Source organism: Capronia coronata, assembly GCF_000585585.1.
Source record: "Capronia coronata CBS 617.96 chromosome Unknown acBCG-supercont1.8, whole genome shotgun sequence".
Taxonomy (NCBI): Eukaryota; Fungi; Ascomycota; class Eurotiomycetes; order Chaetothyriales; family Herpotrichiellaceae; genus Capronia; species Capronia coronata.
This window is the reverse complement of record NW_006912900.1, coordinates 192,914-209,835: the sequence shown is the minus strand read 5'-3', so window position 1 is coordinate 209,835 and position 16,922 is coordinate 192,914. Positions and strand designations below refer to the sequence as shown.

Here is a 16,922-nt window from a genome sequence, read left to right as displayed (position 1 = left end):
TGGGCATCAAAGGCGGCAAGTCGGCCACTGGATGATACCTTCAATTCTCACAGATTTTATTCACTTGTACATGTAAGAGGTGTTCATAACGACGATGAACTTGATGAACTTGATGATTTGATGACTTTTGGCACCTTCAGATCCGATGAAATAGCTACGCAACTCTCAGCATCGCTAGACTTTCCTTTCTTGTCCCCGCCTGTGCCTGTATTGCGGAGGTCTCCATCTCAACCTGCGCATCCTGATTCAAACCCGTTCACGATCAATCCAGCAGCCTCATTACGGCCTTCCACGCTGCTTCGACATCATGGCTACCGCGGTAGACCAGAAACTGCTTCGGCAGACCAAGTTTCCTCCTGAGTTCAACCAGAAGGTTGACATGAAGAAGGTCAACGTTGAGGTTATGAAAAAGTCCGTGCCGCCAGAAACTCATACCGTCTGCGTCCCGTCATACTGACATGCTCCTTTTAGGTGGATAGCAGGCAAGATCTCTGAGATACTCAAGGCTGAGGATGACGTGGTAATCGAGCTATGCTTCAACCTGCTCGAGGGTTCGCGCTTTGTAGGTCGAAACAAACATTACTACCAGCAATGATCACAGCTAACTCTCACATAGCCCGATATCAAAGCACTTCAGATTTCGCTCACCGGCTTTCTTGATAAGGACACTGCTAGATTCTGCAAAGAACTCTGGAATCTATGTTTGAGCGCGCAATCGAGCCCACAGGGTGTCCCCAAAGAACTTCTCGAGGCCAAAAAGCTGGAGCTTCTTCAGGAGAAGGTGAGGATATATTAGTGTTATTTAAGATGCGCTTGCTGATCTTGGTAGATCGACGCTGAAAAGGCGGCAGAAGTAGCCAAGAATCGCAAAGACCAAGAACAATCTCGGGAACAGGACCTTGATGCAGTGCGTCAGCGTGAACGCCCCGAGCGTGCTCGAGGACGCGGCGGCGGCCGTGGTGGACGGCCATTTGAGCCCAGAAGACCCAGATATTCCCGCTCTCCCCCTCCTCGCCGGCGCTCTCCCTACCGGGGGCCCCCGCCCCGTCGAGAGGCTGACACATATGTGCCTGGTGGTCGCGGGAGAGGAAGGGGTGGCGGCCGTGGAAGATCCCCAACAAGATCAGCATCTCGCTCGCCGCCCCGGTCGCCATCCCCACGTCGCTCACGTCGAGCTGCGTCTTCCTCCAGATCAATATCGGGGTCACGCCGTTTTTCGCGAAGTCCGTCCCCGCCACGTCGAAGACGGCCACGATCACCAAGCCGGAGTCGGACGAGGTCGCCGTCTCCCAGGCCAAGTGGAAGAAGATATAGGCATGGTTCTGGATCACCGGGTGATATTCGAGCAAGATCCGAAACACGTTCTGATCGATCGCGCTCACCATCGCCTAGGAGAAGACGCCGAAGTCGTTCGTCAGCTTCGTTGAGTAGAAGCCCTAGTCCCCGTCGGCGCAGGACCGGGCGGGACCGTTCATATTCATCCTCACCATCAAGATCGAGATCGCGCGAAAGAAAGCGGGGCTATCGAGGAGGGGATAAACGGCATAGGAGATCTACCTCTGTTTCTTCTACTGAGCAAGCAAGCAACAAGCGCGCTGATGTTCTCAGGGGTCGCAACACACATGATGACCGACGCCTAAGCCGCAGTCCGACAGGGTCCCATCGCCGGCGGAGAAGCAGTGTGAGTGGGAGCAGGAGTCGCAGCCGGGGTGGATATCAGAAACGAAGACGATCTATGCCTCGATATGAACCAGCCGCACGAAGGCGACGCAATACTTCGTCGGACTCCTCTCCGGAACAGAAAAGACGGAAACGCAACCTGTCGGATGATGAGTCGATGAAAGACTTGCCTGATCGCCAGGAGAGAAACGGGCATGCTGGGGATGACTCTGACTGAGACGACCACTGGGTTGTTGCAAGATGATACGACATTATTCAACCGTGGTCTTCTTCGGTCCAGGAGTCTCCCTAGAATTTTAGCCTCTCCAGCCAGTCCAGCGGTCAAAGTCTCCCGAGTCCCCAGGTAGGCAAAGCTGCTTTGCCGCTGGACAGCCTTGTCCAGATCGCTACTGTGCCGCTACACGAGACTCATTCTGGCGCCTTGTATGGGACCAGTCGTCACCTGGCGCAGTCAGTTGCCTCATCTGTGCTGTGCAATATGTGAGTATTCATCAAGAACAAGCGTAACCTCAATCGGTCTTCTCGGACAAGACGAAATATCACTGCTTAGAACAAGGGGCCATCATCCACCCATAATAAATAATAATCAGTCGAATGACAATTGTGCAATATCATCATTGCTTACCTAAGTGAACCGTGCCTGAAACACCTGATGTCATCCCCATCACGTGACCCTATGTCCGTCAATTCTTGTTGGTAAGTCCGGCTCGGAGGCATGTCCGGGTGGTAAATCTTATTGGCGGGCCCGAGACCAGAGCACGTGATGTTCCCTATTCGGGTGCCTGCGGTTCCTGGGGGCCCGGGGCATGGCGTCTGTCTCACAATCATCAATCCTCGACCCTCAACCCTCATACTCCCTCCTGATCCCCTTCGAACTTGAAGGCAATAATATGTCATCTTGAAAACAAAACACCCAAGTTGAATACTATCTTGCACTTCTATCATTTGACTCCTTACCCCTTCGGATTGTGTCTTCATACATTGTGTCGGCCGTCGCCTCTTCCAATCCTTCCACATTTGCCAACCATACTCTTGTTGGTTTCCGGTCGTTCCATTCAATTCCACCGCATCTAATCTCATCATGAGTTCTGGTCCCAGACTCGTCAGCAGCGCTGCAACCCGGAGACTGTTGTTGCAATGTATGTGTTCTTGTGGCCTATTGTGCCCATTCTGCAGCGGAGAATACGATGCGCTGACCATGTCTAGCACACTCCCGCCTCCCGTACTCCTCTCGTTTGTCCGTTTATTCATCCCGCTCCAAATTCACAAGAGACCTTCCGCCCAGGATTCAGGCTCTGGCGATTCTTTTGCCCAACAGAGGTTATGCTACCGAGACGACTACACAAGGCCCCGAGGGTGGACCGCCTCCAGGCTTCAATATCGATGAAGCGAAGAAACCCCTACCAAAGGATTCCTCTCAGCCGTCATCGGACACTCCCACGGTCGCAGACTTGAAAGAGTCCGGTGAACAGCTCAAGACCCCAAAGACGGAAGCGACTATGGTCGACAAGACGAAGGCACTTGAGAACGCTAGTTTGTCTGACTTGGCCGCCGGCAAAGCTGCTGCGGACCACGCCACTGCCAATTCCACATCGGTAGCGAACAAGAAGGACGACGGCAAGAAGCTCACCCTTGGCCAGAAAATCAAGAAGGAAGTCCAGCACTATTGGGATGGTACCAAGTTGTTGGCTGCTGAAGTCAGTATCTCGACCAAACTTGCGTTCAAGATGGCGGCCGGTTACGAACTCAGCCGACGAGAACACAGACAGGTTAGACACCCTATGACACATTCTCAAGACCCCATGATACTGACATCTCAATAGCTTCAAAGAACAGTCCAGGATTTGGCTCGTCTAGTGCCTTTCTCCGTTTTCGTCATCGTTCCGTTCGCCGAGTTCCTCTTGCCTGTGGCATTGAAACTCTTCCCCAATCTTCTTCCGTCCACCTTTGAAGGCCAGAAATCCCGCGAAGTCAAGGCGGCGCATCTAAGGGAGACGCGCAAGCAAATGTCTTCCTTCCTTCGAGATACCATGCGGGAAACCGGTCTTCCAATCTCGGCAGCCAATGCGAAGAAAGAAGAGTTTACCGAATTCTTCCGCAAGGTTCGGACCACAGGAGAGTCGCCATCGAAAGACGACGTGATCAAAGTGTGCAAGGTATTCAAGGACGACTTGACTTTGGACAATCTTTCGAGACCACAACTCGTGGCCATGTGCCGATATATGAATCTCAACACATTCGGAACAGATGCCATGCTCCGATATCAAATTCGACACCGCATGCGACAAATCAAACGGGACGACAAGGCGATTTCATTCGAGGGGGTTGACTCATTATCAGTTCCCGAATTGCAGATGGCATGTGCCTCCCGAGGCATCCGCACGCATGGTGTATCGCCTGGAAAACTCCGCGAGGAACTTCAGATGTGGCTGGACCTCCGGTTGAAATATAATATCCCGTCGACTCTCCTTGTTCTCAGCAATGCCTACATGTACACGTCCGGCAAGGACGGCGAGATCGATTCGCAGATCGACGCCCTCCAGGCCGTGCTAAGCAGCATTCCCGAGGAGTTGTTCCACGAAATCGAACTTGAAGTACACACTGCAGAAGGCGCCGCGACGAACAAGCAGCGTCTGGAGGTTTTGAAGGAGCAACAAGAGCTCATCGAGGAAGAGAACGAGCAGGCCAAATCGTCGTCAGAGGTTGTCGCCGAAGGCAAGAGTGCCAGCAAAAGCGTCAAGGACGACAAGGATATTGACGAGAAACCGAAGGTCAAGGCGGCCGCGGAAGCGAAAGAAGTGCCGGCTTCTCCTTCCAGAGAGGCTCAGGAGGCCGAGAAGGATGCCGCTGAGCAGGGCAAGAATGAAGAAGTCCAACAAGAAAAGGACGTCAGGAAGGATTAAGTTGCCCACTTTTCGACAGATAGGATACAGTCACGCTGAGATGGCCGGATTGGCCTCACACGAGGATAGCGGACATGAAGAAGTCTAGGACTCTTCCACACGATGGGAAACGGCCCGCTGATCCCTTGGGTGTTTTAGAATGATGTCTGAACAGGAAAGAGACACGGCATCGGGGTTCTGAAGAACTTCCGGCATTCCAATCCAGCAACCCCTCATCTTTCAGGCAGAAAGCAAGGAATTGCAAGCAAACCCGACTCTACTTCTGATATAGAGCGAATCAAAAAGACGAGAAAAAATTAGGAATGAAAGAAAGCCAGCATCGGCCATTCGCCTGAATAGAAATTCCATTCTGTCTTGTCGCGCTCGTTGTACATGGCTTTCCACGCTCTGTTTCGTCTTCCAGCTCCTGATAAATAGCCCAAGGACATTCGACAGCCCCAGCGTAGAACATGCAGTTTACCACCTCAGGATCCCACAGGAACGCCTAGCCAGCCCACGCTCTTCTCCTCAAACTTGATATCGTCGCGGTCATTTCGCTTCCATCAATGCATGTTCCCAAGAAGAGAGAACTCTTGTGCGAAGATATACCAGTGTCGTTGGATGCGCCAATTCAATCAAAGCAGACCATGGCATAGCATAGCATAGCAAGGCCTCGTTCAGCTAAGCGGCGCCCACCCCTTGCTGATTTTGCACACACAGATGACTGGCTGCTGCTTCGGAGTCCGATGAATCGAAATCGGAGAATAGTCGTCTTATCCAACCACAGGGGTCCCAGGATTCGCAATTCGAGGACGATTATCATCTGATGTCGGCGACTGCATTTGTAGCAGCCCATGTGACCAGCATGAGAAACAAGAGAAGCACGACGAGAGATCAAGTAAGGAGGATCTGTTCCCTTAGGTGGCTTTGGAGGGATCGATTACATCGGAATCGTCAACGGCGTTCTTGATCAAGTATACTTGCGCAGCTGGAGGGTTGATGTTAGCGATACTGGCCGATTCTGAAGGAAGGAAGGAAGGGATGGATGGAAAAGGGGGTTAAGGGAATGACACAAGTCGACAACATACATCAAGCGTTAGACATTTGGAGCTGTTGGCTCCTTGGTCCCTGTACACGCCCACGAGGGTCTCGCTGCCCTGGAAGAAGCCGGTCTTCAGGCTGATGACGATGAATTGCATTCCTGGGCCCTGTGGTGCACATTGTCTGGTCAGTATGGTGGTCAAGCAAAGAAAGACCCAGAGATCAAATGAGCGTGGGATATGTGGGTGTTCACAGGACTATATATCCTTGAGGGAGGGAGGCACGGATGTGATATGGTGGCGGCTTGATGCCAGAGACCCATAATGAGGCGAGGCCAACTTACAGCGTGGTTGCGGACATAGTTGACGAGTTTGCCTACGTTGGCATTGTCCAGGGCCGCGTCGACTTCGTCCAGCACGAAAAACGGACTGGGTTGATAACTGTGGATGGCGAACAGCAGGGCCAGGGCGGCCATGGTCTTCTCCCCTCCGGACAGATGCTCCATGTCTCGGAATCGCTTCGTCGGGGGCATGGTGTGGTAGTTGACGCCGGCGAGGTAAGGTTCTTCCTCGTCGGCGGTGAGGTATGCGCGCCCGCCGGCCGGGAACTCGTCTGACTTGGTCAGGTTGGAATAGATGGGTTCGATCTGCTCGGAAATGTGCGAGAAGGCTTGGTTGAACAACTCGTTCCGCTTCTCCATGGTCTCTTCGAACTTGGCCTTCAGCTCGCGGTAGTTGGCACGCGCTTCTTCGTATTCCTGCTCCGTGTCGTGGGCGCGTTGTTCGACGGCCGCGAGGCGTTGCGCCGCATGCGCGTTCGGTTGCATCTTGTCCAAGGTCGCGCTCAGTTTGGCTATCTCTTCCTGCAACCGCGCTTCCATGGCGTCGCTGTCGTCCTCCTTAAGGTCGTCGTCGAGGACATCGAATTCGGGCTCCACCCCGTAGTCGGTGACATGGTGCGCTTTCATTCCCGACGACGTGGGATCCTCCTCGTCGACGTCCATGGCGTTGGCATCATCAAGAGGCATCTCGTTGATCGGAACACTGTCCAGACTGGCAGACGAGTCTTTCAGCGGGATGGCGATGTTCTCGATCTTGCACCGACGAAGAAGACTGTATCTGGTCGCCGAGTGGCGTTGGATCTCGGTTTCGAGCGCGCTGATGGCCCGGAATGTACTTTCCATCTCCTTCGCCCGTTTCTGGACCTCTTGTTTCTGCTTGGCCAGCTTCTCGCCCGCCGCGGCCAACAACTCTTGCTGCTCGTCTAGTTGCGCGTGCAGTTCGTCGAGCTCCTGCTTCAATGTGTCCAGGTCGTCTTGGATCCCTTGTCGTTGCTCGTTCAACTCGTCGATGGTTTCCTTGTCGCGTTGTTCCTTCTCGCGAAGAGCTTGAAGCCTGTCATCCGTTGCTTGGAGTCTCGTTCTCTCAAAGGCAAGTTGTCCCTCGATTCTGCCCTTCTGCGTCACAAACTCAAGCTTCTTCTGGGCGGCCTCTTGTTGAAGCGAGCCTTGTCGGGCCTCGTAGTCTCGAATGTCGTCGAAGCCAAGTCGCTGGCAAAAGTCGGCAAAGATCTCATTCTCCACATTGTCGACCGACTCTTGGTAGTCGGCGATCTCTTCGTCAATCTTGTCCAGCTTGCTTTGCTCGCTTCTCATCTTCGGTGTCTCTTCCTTCAGTAGCTGCCGCACATGGTCCACTTCGCGCTTCTTACTCTGGAGGTTCTTGTTAAGAGCGTCCAGTTCTTCTTTGGCGTAGCGCAGCCTGCTTTCCAGCCCACTGAGTTCGTTCTGCAGCGTCTGTTCTTCGGTGACGCGAGATCTTTCCTGGGGCAATGCGGCGAATTCTTCCATCAGCTTGTCTTTGAGCTTGTTGAGCCTCTCGATCTCGGCATCATCCCATCGTCGCGTATTCTGCTCCCTGCCACGACCGCCGGTCATCAACCCGCCCTTGTGAATGACGCTGCCGTCCAAGGTGACGGCCTTTGCATCCACATGGCGAACATAGCATAGTTCTTTGGCAATGGCGAGGTCATCACAGACGATGGAATTGCCACATGCGTAAGAAATTGCTCGCGCCACAGACTCATCATAATCGACGGTCTCAATTGCCGGTCGCATGCCTCGATGCATGCCTTTCAGATTGGAGTTCAGCGCCTTGACATGGATTGTGTCCAGCGGGATGAATGTAGCCTGGCCTGATCGATGGTCTCGTAGATATTCAATGCATTGCTTAGCCGTCGCTTCGGTGTCGACGACGACGGAGTCGAAGTGCCGGCCGAGCACAGTGCTGACAGCTTCCTGATACTTCTTCTGTTTTGGCTTACACAACTCGTGCACACGACCTTTGACGCCAGGGTAAGTTCGTTTGAGCATGGCAATGGTCTCCTTCGTTCTCATCTCCCTTTCACTCATTCGACGGCCGTCGTCGGCTTCGAGTAGCTTGCGCGCAACCTCCGCGAGCTTCTCGTCGAGTTCAGTTCGAGTTCGTGCGGCCTGCAGTCGCCTAGACGTGGCAGCATTGAGCTCTTTCTTCTTTGCCTCGATTTCGGTCTGAGTCTGCTGGACGACTTCTTTGACAGCGTCCTTCCGCTCTGTGATGGCGCTGTACTCATCTTCAAGCGCTTTCAACTTGTACTCGGTGGTTTCCACACTACTCTTCAGATTGTTGTACGTGGCCTCGATGGGAGCTCGTTCATTCTTCAGTCTCTCGACCCGACTCAAGTCTACTGAAGCGCGCTTGTTCAGCTCTTCCCGGAGTCGCGTGTATTGCTGAAGATCCGCATTACTCAATTGACCACCAAGTCGACTTGCATTCTGTTCCCATTGTTTCTGCCACTGGGCCTGAGCCTTCTCGACCGTGCTCAAATCCTTTTCGAGCTGGGCCACAGTCGCTGCTTGAGCATTTCGCTCCTTCAGGATCGAATTCACTCGGTTGGCATATTTGGTCAGTTGCTTGTTGGACACCGAGATCTGCTCATCGATGGGCACTAGAGACGACGTCTTCTCCTCGATCTCTCTCTCTTTCGCCTTGATCGCCCTCTCCGCCTTCGCCACGCTCCTGGCGGCTTGCACGTGGTCCTTTCTGGCGACTTCCAGATTGCGCTCATACTTCTCAATACCTCTCCGGTACTCCTTCAGGTCATCTTGGTGTTTCTGGATCTCGGCGCTGGACTCTTCAATTTGGCGTTGCAGATGGTAGAGCTTCCACAGGACGTGAGTGACGATTGCCTCATCTCGTTCCGCCGCTTTTTTCTGGAAGTTCTCTGCTTCTCTCTTTTGTTCCTGGTACTGCCGGATCTCCGAGTTGATGCCCCTACGACGGTTGAGTTGGAACGCTTGTTGTTCCGCGGCCTCGTCCAGCTCCGCCTTCAACTTGTCGTATTCGGCTTTGTACTCGAGACTGCCAGACACCTGTTCAATGAGGCGCGTCAGGTCTTGGGGTTTCTGGACTGCGATGGCTTCGACGTCGCCTTGGAAGACCAGAAAGTTGCGAGCCTTGATCAGGATATTCTCCTCTTCCAATGACTCATTGTACTGCTGTGCGGCTACAACACGCTCGTTGATGCGATATTCTGAAACGCCCTGGTTGGTGATTGTGCGTTTATATTTCTGTTCGATTCCGGCGTCGTCCTCGTAGACGGCCATTACCCATGCCGACTTGGGGTCATTGCGTTCCTGGGTGCCATTGGCTTGATTGCTGGTGTCCTGCTCATGCGCATCCGTCCCATTTGAATGCTCCTCTCCGTTCGCCGTCGACTTGCTCAGGACGCGACCGCGGTAGACTAACTCTTTCAGATGGGAGGAGCGCAAGGCGGAGGACTTGATTCCAAGCACGAAGGAGATGGCGTCCATGGCATTGGACTTGCCCGAGCCATTCGGACCGATGATGGAGGTAAAGAAGGCATCGCCGAAGAGGAGTACGTGATGGCCCTTATACGACTTGAAGTTGAACAGTTCCAGCCTGATGAGCTTGCCCATGATGAGAGAATCTGTCTCTGGCGGCGCGGGGTTGGGACAGGAAGATGTTTGACGAGGATGCGAGATGTGGGAGAGTCGTTACTGCGAAGACATTGCAGGCTCATGCAGAAGCAGACGATGGTCTTACAGTGCTGGAGCGGACAATGTAAGCACAGGATTGCTTGTCGAAAGAGATCAATGGCAGTGAATGGGTAGGACGCGCTGCGCTGGGATTGAGAGATCACGACGCGAAGCGCGTTGGAAATAAAGAAATGGGGCGGAGAGAGAAAGTGGGTGGAGAAGCGAGAGGAGTGGCTAGGGGCCTAGGGAGCCATACTACTGTACAGGCGGCGTGAGAGTCTGAGGAACCCTAGCCTATCGATTTAGGCGTGGAATAAGCATGTCAAGTGTGCCCCAAGGCTCGAGCAGGCACCTGATTGGCACTTAGGGCCCTCTCTAGTCCCTATCAAACTAGCCTAAACCACCTAAGCAGCCCTAGAGAATTGCTTGTTACTCCAAGCTGTGTCAATTGTTGCCCTGTGACGTCTGTCTTTCGCCCAGTCAACTTGCTGCATGTTCGCACGCCTTGACCTCGACTTCGACTACGACGACTTCCTCCAAGTCCAACAATCTCGTCTCTTTTTCACATCTCGAGACCATTGTCTATTGAGCAGCATGATCTCTCGCCATCGTGGTCGTTGAATAGCCGGCACGCGGGGCACTTCTGCCTGGTTTTTTATCCAGGATTCTCCTCAACCAGAGTATCGAACCTTCCTGCATTCTGGGAACAACCGTCTTCTCGCACATCGAGCCTACGCCCCTCTCTTCTCTTCATCTCTATGCATTCTGCCCGCGGCAAGCTGTGAACCTCTTGGATTGTGATCATGTCTGACCCGATACGTATCCCCCGGTCGAAGTCCGTGTCAAGCAATCTGGACGAGGCGGCGGCGGCGGATATGCCTGGCAGTCTACAAGAGACCGACTACCTCACGCCAGGGTACCAATCGTCGACTCCTGGAAGCCCGTACCTTCTGTCACGAAATTCCTCATATACAGCAAGCCAGTCAATGCTAGAAGACTGGGAAACCCCGTTAGACAAACTCACCTTCTTCGACATCTTCGACAACCTCTCCCTCCCGACGAAACTCGAGAAATGGCAGGCATCGCTCACTGCACAGAAGGAGAAGCTGGCAAAACAGCAAGAGAGGATACGGACGTCAGGCAACATTGCCAAAGACCGCGCAGTGGCCGAATGGCGCAAACGAGTCCCCACCGCCGACGAGCAGCTTGCCAAATATCGGTCGCGGATGAAGAAATCTGTGGACGATCTGAGCAAGAGATGGAACGATATCGTCGCTATATCGATGAGAGAGAAGGTGTCCTTCATTTCCGCCGTACTCAATGTGTTCCTCACGGGTTATCTGATAGGAGCGGCACCTCAGCATTTCTATTACTGGTTCACCGCGCAATTCGCGTACTTCATGCCCATCAGATTCATCACTTACCGGCGGAAGGGATACCACTACTTCCTTGCGGACCTGTGCTATTTCGTCAACTTCCTCACTCTATTGTCCATCTGGGTGTTTCCTCGATCGAAGCGCCTCTTCATCAGCACATACTGTCTGGCCTACGGCAACAATGCAGTGGCCATTGCCATGTGGCGGAACTCGCTGGTCTTCCACTCTCTGGACAAAGTGACCAGTCTCTTCATCCACGTGATGCCGCCTGCCGTGTTACACTGTATCGTCCACTTGACGCCCGAGGAGTTTCTGCGCGACCGCTTCCGTGCCGTCTACGACATCAAACATAGTCCTCCAGGCTCACCGGAACACTACAGTCTGTCTGCCATGCTGGTGTGGGCGACGATCCCCTATGCCGTATGGCAGCTTTTCTATCATTTCTTCATCACGGTGCGAAGACGGGAGCAAATTGCCGCGGGACGGCCTACCTCGTTTACCTGGCTACGGAAATCGTATTCGAAGACGTGGCTGGGCAGATGCGTGTTGTCCCTTCCCCAGAACCTACAAGAGCCGGCGTTCATGCTCATACAGTACAGCTACGCCCTGTTGACGATCATTCCGTGCCCTATCTGGTTCTGGTACCGTTGGGCCAGTGCCACGTTTCTCATGTCTGTCTTCACGTGGAGCGTGTGGAATGGGGCCGTATTTTACATGGACATCTTCGGCAAGCGATTCGAGAAAGAGCTGGAGCAGATGAGGCGCGAAGTGGCCAAATGGCAGAACAGCCCTGGTGGGGTGACGATGAGTCCGCCATCCGGACCTGTGGACGGAGAAGGACATGGCACTTCGACTGCCAACGGTGCCGACAGGGATAAGGACAAAAATAAGGCCAAGGCCGATAGCAACAGCACTGGCAACGGCAAGAGAGGAAGTATCGACCGCATCCCGCTCCTGGATGACACCGCGCAGAACGGTCAAGACGAATCCACCTCCAGCTCCAGAGCGACCGGAGCCGATATTCTCAATGATGCGAACGGTAGTGTCGCGGATAGGAGACCTGTCTCCGGCGGGCCGCTTTCGGCTGGTCAAGAATGACAGGCGACAGCACGGAGAGGAATTTGAACATTACGAGCCTACCTGGAGGCTGCGGGTCAGTTCCGGCGCGGATGCTGGACGCGCTTCGCCTGAAGATGGCGGGTTTTTTCCAGCCTTTATCGTCACGACCATTGACGTGTAACATCGTGTATACTGTTTCAAGCGGCCTGGTGGGCGGGAGATTTGAGCGGGACTCTGTCTACAAGCGAACAATCATCTACGCATTGATCGCTGCTTCTTTCTCCTTCTTGTAATGGCGCTTGCTGGGGCCCCCTAACGGTGATAGTTTGCGTTCTGTTCAATAAGATACCCTTTAGTATTAGCTCTCAAGTTTTATCCTAGTATATTATGCCCAAGGCTCTCTGGGAATGAGCCAGGACCGATCAATTTCGGTCTCCGTCCTCCCTTGTTCCCGTGGGCGGTCCGACGTGAACCCGAATACGAATATGACTGTGAATACGACTTGCAATATGAATGTGATTTGGTTGTAAGACCAAGCTATGGTACAGCAAGCTAAATCGGCTAATTTGAGATACAGATACAGCAACTATCGTCTGCTGAGGGAGAGACGGGAGACAAACGTGTTGACTCCCTGACCCCGGTTCACCGTGGAATCTCCCACCACATGAACGATGTAGTAAGCACTGTCATGCTTCAGGACTGAAAATCTGTTGTTCTGTCTTCCGAGACGAATGCGTTTCGAGGAAAGGGTTGGGTTGGTTCTAGTGGTTGCTGCTTAGGTAGGTGTGTATGCCTGTGCCGGATCGGGGTGAATTCATGTAAGGGATGAAACTGCTTGAAGCAAGTCATGACATGAGAGTTTGCCCCCAAGCACAGTATCCTCGCTGTCCTATGACAAGGCAGATGATTCAAGAAGCAGGCCAGAATTCATGTCCGTTTCCGGCACGAAGTATTGTGCTGCGTGGTCTGGCGGAAAGGTTGGCTGAATGTATGCTCACCAGCATAGTGACAATCATTTGACACGGTCGCCTGTCTCAACGTGTCCACTCAGCCCATCCATCCTCTCAACGGAACCTCTCCTGCTTGGCCAGCACAGATATGATTCTGCGGTACATTGCTAGGCGCAAGGTGTTCCCCAATAGCGCCGAACCTTGAGGTCGTGAAAGTTCCGGGCGCGGCGGGGCGCCATCCGCCGTTTGTGTGGAACGTGGCCAGGACTTGTCGCGGTGCAGAGGAGGAAACCTCGGCGTCTTGGATGCAATGACAGGAAATACCGTTGGTGTACGCGATGGGGAAAAGTCCTGGTGGTGGCCTCATGCCGCAGGGAGGAACATAGCCTGGAATGAAACCATTTATCGGGTTGAAAAATTGATATTGGCGTCGCGGAGCCATGAGCGCTGCAGAAACAGGTACGAATGACGGTTCGATAGTGGACGTTGGATGCGAAGAAGACGGCACCCATGGGTTCAGGGCTTGGAGGCGTGGGTATTCCAGCGTCGCTGCAGGAGGGACAGTCTTCTCCAGTGAATGAAGCGGAAGCGGTATGCTGTCTTTGACGAGTGCTGCCAACTCTTCGTTTTGTGCTTGGTAGCATTCATTCTCGCGGAACGCATTACTCTTAGTGTCGTCGTCGCTGAGACTGACACTGCTGATACTGCTGGCTGAAGAGGAGCCTCGATGGGAAGTCATCATGAGGCCGTGATCGGGCGAGACGGGGAGACTTGCAGGAGGAGACATGGTGAATCGGAGAGGGATGTGCTCGAACGGGAGATGGTGGTGCATCAACTCAAGTTCTGTGTTGTGAAATAGAGACGAGGCATGGCCACGGCCTTGAGGAAGAGGAAGCGAGCATATGTAGTTCTGTAGAGACGCAGGTGGTGGAGTCGTGGTGAGGACCTCTCTTGATCTACATCGGGGAACCAGAGCCAGATGAGGACCTATCTGAGGACCATGTTGGTTGGTACGGATGTTTTCTCGTGGGCAGTCTGGTTGTGTGAAGCGATCTGAGGACGACCCAGTAGGGACAAAGGGTTCAGAGTCTGGGTTCAAACTAGCCGCAAGCAGTGCTCCGGGTCCAGATCGACCAGGTATAGCTACCTGATGGCCTTGGCCATGGACGACAACGGCACCTGTTGCCGCGCCATGAACCTCGTGGTTAGGTGAATCTTGTCGCAAGCTACCAGATTCCTCGCTGTCCGAAAACGGTTCTGCGAGAGATGGTGGTCGCCTTTGCTCGGGAGAAGCATGTGGAGGACTTTGCGAAGACCACGTCGACGCCGGTTCTGGATCCGTTGAATGTCGCTGTGTGGGAGACGACGGTACCCCGTTGACATGGTCGCCAGTATCATCTTGTTGAATCGCGGGCGTAGAGTAGACTGACTGAACAGGAGAGTCTCCGAATGCTGGTCTAAAGGGGCTTCCTGCGAAAGCGCCGTCTAGCCACTGCGAGCATGTGGGAGGGCCAATATGCCGCACGCACTGTTTGCGGCCATGACCATGATTGAACATGTCTGTTTCACAATCATGAGAGAGACTCGCCGAAGGTACGTGGCTGGGGTGGTTACGCGAAGTCCAGTACCATGCTGGTCCGGCCTTCATTGTCGATAGCGATGGGCTCCGTTTGTGCACCCACTGCAAGCCGAGTATAGAGAGCTGTTCGAAGTCGCAAGAATTGGTCCTCGAGGCGCACATGAACAGTAGCAGCAACCCGAGAAACTTGTCTGCCATGGCTCCGTATTCCAAAGGGTAAACGGGTACACGAGTTAATATGGGGAGTCACAACACTCCGTTCAAACAGGTCGATGAAAGGGGCCATGCGAGCTGCGTGACAGACCTGGCCGTTTGACTCGACAGCCGATGAACCTGTGACAAAAGTCACTGTGTAGAGAAATCACTGCACAACAGTACGCTCGCATGACTGTGACTATTAGAATTCCTCCTACCAGGACTAACAGCACATATCAAACGCTGATAAATCTTCCGGGATCTTGGAATCTGCTGTTGTAAATTATGCCTTCACGAAGGCTTCCTACCTTTCAGCATATGGTCTTATCATGATGTCCTTATGCATTGATGTCGACCGAAGAGGTGTGCTTCTCGGCGTAGTTCTACCTCCAGAACCAGCTGATCACAGATCCGGCGACATGGACAAATGTCTCTCGTTCGCAAAGCGCGACTGATCCTCGACGGAAAACGAAACAACGCTGAACTTCAAGGTGCTGAGCCATAGAAAGCCCAGCCGCTGGCAAATCTTTCTAGCTTACGAATATCCATCCTCTTCGACACACACCAACCTGCGGCAAATAACTCCTGGACTCGAGAACGCGTACGAGGTCGGATGGGATGAAAAGGACGGAGGATACGACAGAAAGGTGACTCTCGGCGATTCGAGAGCGGAGTTCAGAGCTGTAGTTTGTGAGATCGAGAAGTGTGCAGAAAGCAGAGAAGCGGTTATTCATATTGAGTCGAGATGATATTTTGACTGATAACAAATGTTGATTGTCCGCAATCTGAAAAGTGGCGCAGTTGGTCGTTTTGTCATGGGATGATCAACTTCAATTGACTGCAACTTGTCAGTACCTATCTCTTAGGCGCGTACTAGAGCAGTCAATATAGGAGCTCGCTCGTTGACCTCCAGATGCTTTGCGGAACGACTGTTGCGATGGAATTCTGTTGATCATTGTCGTCGTACTCGGATTTGATCCTTCGCAAGACTGCTTCAGTCACTTCGTTCGCCCTTGGGTTTCCCTCTTTTTATTAGCATTGCCCGAGATAGCCACTCCCGAAAGCGTTATTGATCTCTCACTCAAGTATTCACCGTTCTTGGATTTCATTCCGTCGACATGCCGCCCAAATCGAGGCCTAGCCCGCCTCCTAAACCGAAATCTCTCTCCTCGCAACCGTCAACGTCAATATCCCAGACGCGTATTCCCCCAGAGACCGGCAAACGTGGGCTATGCTGGCCGTGGGATCAGCCCGGGTCACACTTCAAGCTATTCGAGCAGTACGTATCCATGCCAGGCAAGATCAGATGGCTCTTCAACTGGGAGTTATGGGTTCCAGATTCTCTGCAGCCGGACATGGAATGGATCCCTTGTGTCAGGACGGCCGCGCAGGCCAAAGATATCGACCCGTTTTTGACTGATATCCTCCGAACTCGCAAGGCCAGCGCACTGCTGGGGTTCAATGAACCTGAAATTCCCGAACAAGCCAACCTCAACGTCGAAGCCGCCGTCGCACTATGGAAAGATGTCGTCCTCCCTGCAAAAGCCAAGTTCGGCCTTCGGTTGGGCAGTCCTGGTATGAGCAGCGACGTGGGGCGGAGCAAGCCTTGGTTGACCTCGTTTCTGGCGCAGCTGGGCGGCAATGATGGGATCGATTTCCTCGTCTTGCACTGGTATGGGCCGCGGTTCACAGACATGCGTGCATTTCTCGAAGACATGCACCAGACGTACCGTCTTCCGGTCTGGCTGAACGAGTTTGCGTGCTCGAAGATGGGCAATGGCGAGACCGACGTCGATGAGGTGAGCGCCTTCCTGCGAGAGGCTTTGCCATGGCTGGATGCCTGTCCGTGGATAGAAAGGTATGCGTACTTTGGGCACAAGGATGTCGGCTCGTGGGTGGGACGAGCCAGCAATTTCTCAGAACCAGTAGAGGGAGATGGGACAAGTGAGGCGAGGAAATTGACTCGAGTGGCACAGTTGTATTGCGAATATTGACATGGCAAGTCTACCTGAGCTGCTTTTCTAGCCTGCTGTCTAGTACCTCTTTATCTCCTCTGGCGTTATCACCAGGCCAGGTGGCAGAAGGAGTAATGCTGCATTGCCCATCCTTCCACTACTAGCATCG

At 53.4% G+C, this 16,922-nt stretch overlaps 6 protein-coding genes across 6 annotated transcripts; 4 read left to right on the top strand and 2 right to left on the bottom strand.

The window, feature by feature from the left end:
* Window positions 1-307: 307 nt before the first annotated feature.
* Window positions 308-1,314, top strand: A1O1_08331 (uncharacterized protein; the record flags this gene model as incomplete). The annotated part of the gene is made up of 5 exons (XM_007729193.1): window positions 308-411; window positions 472-562; window positions 617-781; window positions 830-907; window positions 1,093-1,314. The coding sequence occupies 5 exons, from the start codon at window positions 308-310 to the stop codon at window positions 1,312-1,314; spliced, it is 660 nt and encodes a 219-aa protein (XP_007727383.1).
* Window positions 1,315-2,761: 1,447 nt separating this feature from the next.
* A1O1_08330 (uncharacterized protein) lies at window positions 2,762-4,583 on the top strand (the record flags this gene model as incomplete). Its single annotated transcript, XM_007729192.1, has 3 exons — window positions 2,762-2,819; window positions 2,887-3,449; window positions 3,504-4,583. 3 exons carry the CDS (start codon window positions 2,762-2,764, stop codon window positions 4,581-4,583), a joined length of 1,701 nt encoding a protein of 566 aa, XP_007727382.1.
* Window positions 4,584-5,532: 949 nt separating this feature from the next.
* A1O1_08329 (structural maintenance-chromosome 1) lies at window positions 5,533-9,579 on the bottom strand (the record flags this gene model as incomplete). The annotated part of the gene is made up of 3 exons (XM_007729191.1): window positions 5,533-5,550; window positions 5,651-5,770; window positions 5,947-9,579. 3 exons carry the CDS (start codon window positions 9,577-9,579, stop codon window positions 5,533-5,535), a joined length of 3,771 nt encoding a protein of 1,256 aa, XP_007727381.1.
* An 863-nt stretch (window positions 9,580-10,442) lies between these two features.
* On the top strand, window positions 10,443-12,113 carry A1O1_08328 (uncharacterized protein; the record flags this gene model as incomplete). The annotated part of the gene is made up of 1 exon (XM_007729190.1): window positions 10,443-12,113. The coding sequence occupies one exon, from the start codon at window positions 10,443-10,445 to the stop codon at window positions 12,111-12,113; it is 1,671 nt and encodes a 556-aa protein (XP_007727380.1).
* Window positions 12,114-13,121: 1,008 nt separating this feature from the next.
* A1O1_08327 (uncharacterized protein) lies at window positions 13,122-14,801 on the bottom strand (the record flags this gene model as incomplete). The annotated part of the gene is made up of 1 exon (XM_007729189.1): window positions 13,122-14,801. The coding sequence occupies one exon, from the start codon at window positions 14,799-14,801 to the stop codon at window positions 13,122-13,124; it is 1,680 nt and encodes a 559-aa protein (XP_007727379.1).
* A 1,115-nt stretch (window positions 14,802-15,916) lies between these two features.
* On the top strand, window positions 15,917-16,792 carry A1O1_08326 (uncharacterized protein; the record flags this gene model as incomplete). The annotated part of the gene is made up of 1 exon (XM_007729188.1): window positions 15,917-16,792. The coding sequence occupies one exon, from the start codon at window positions 15,917-15,919 to the stop codon at window positions 16,790-16,792; it is 876 nt and encodes a 291-aa protein (XP_007727378.1).
* Window positions 16,793-16,922: the final 130 nt, after the last annotated feature.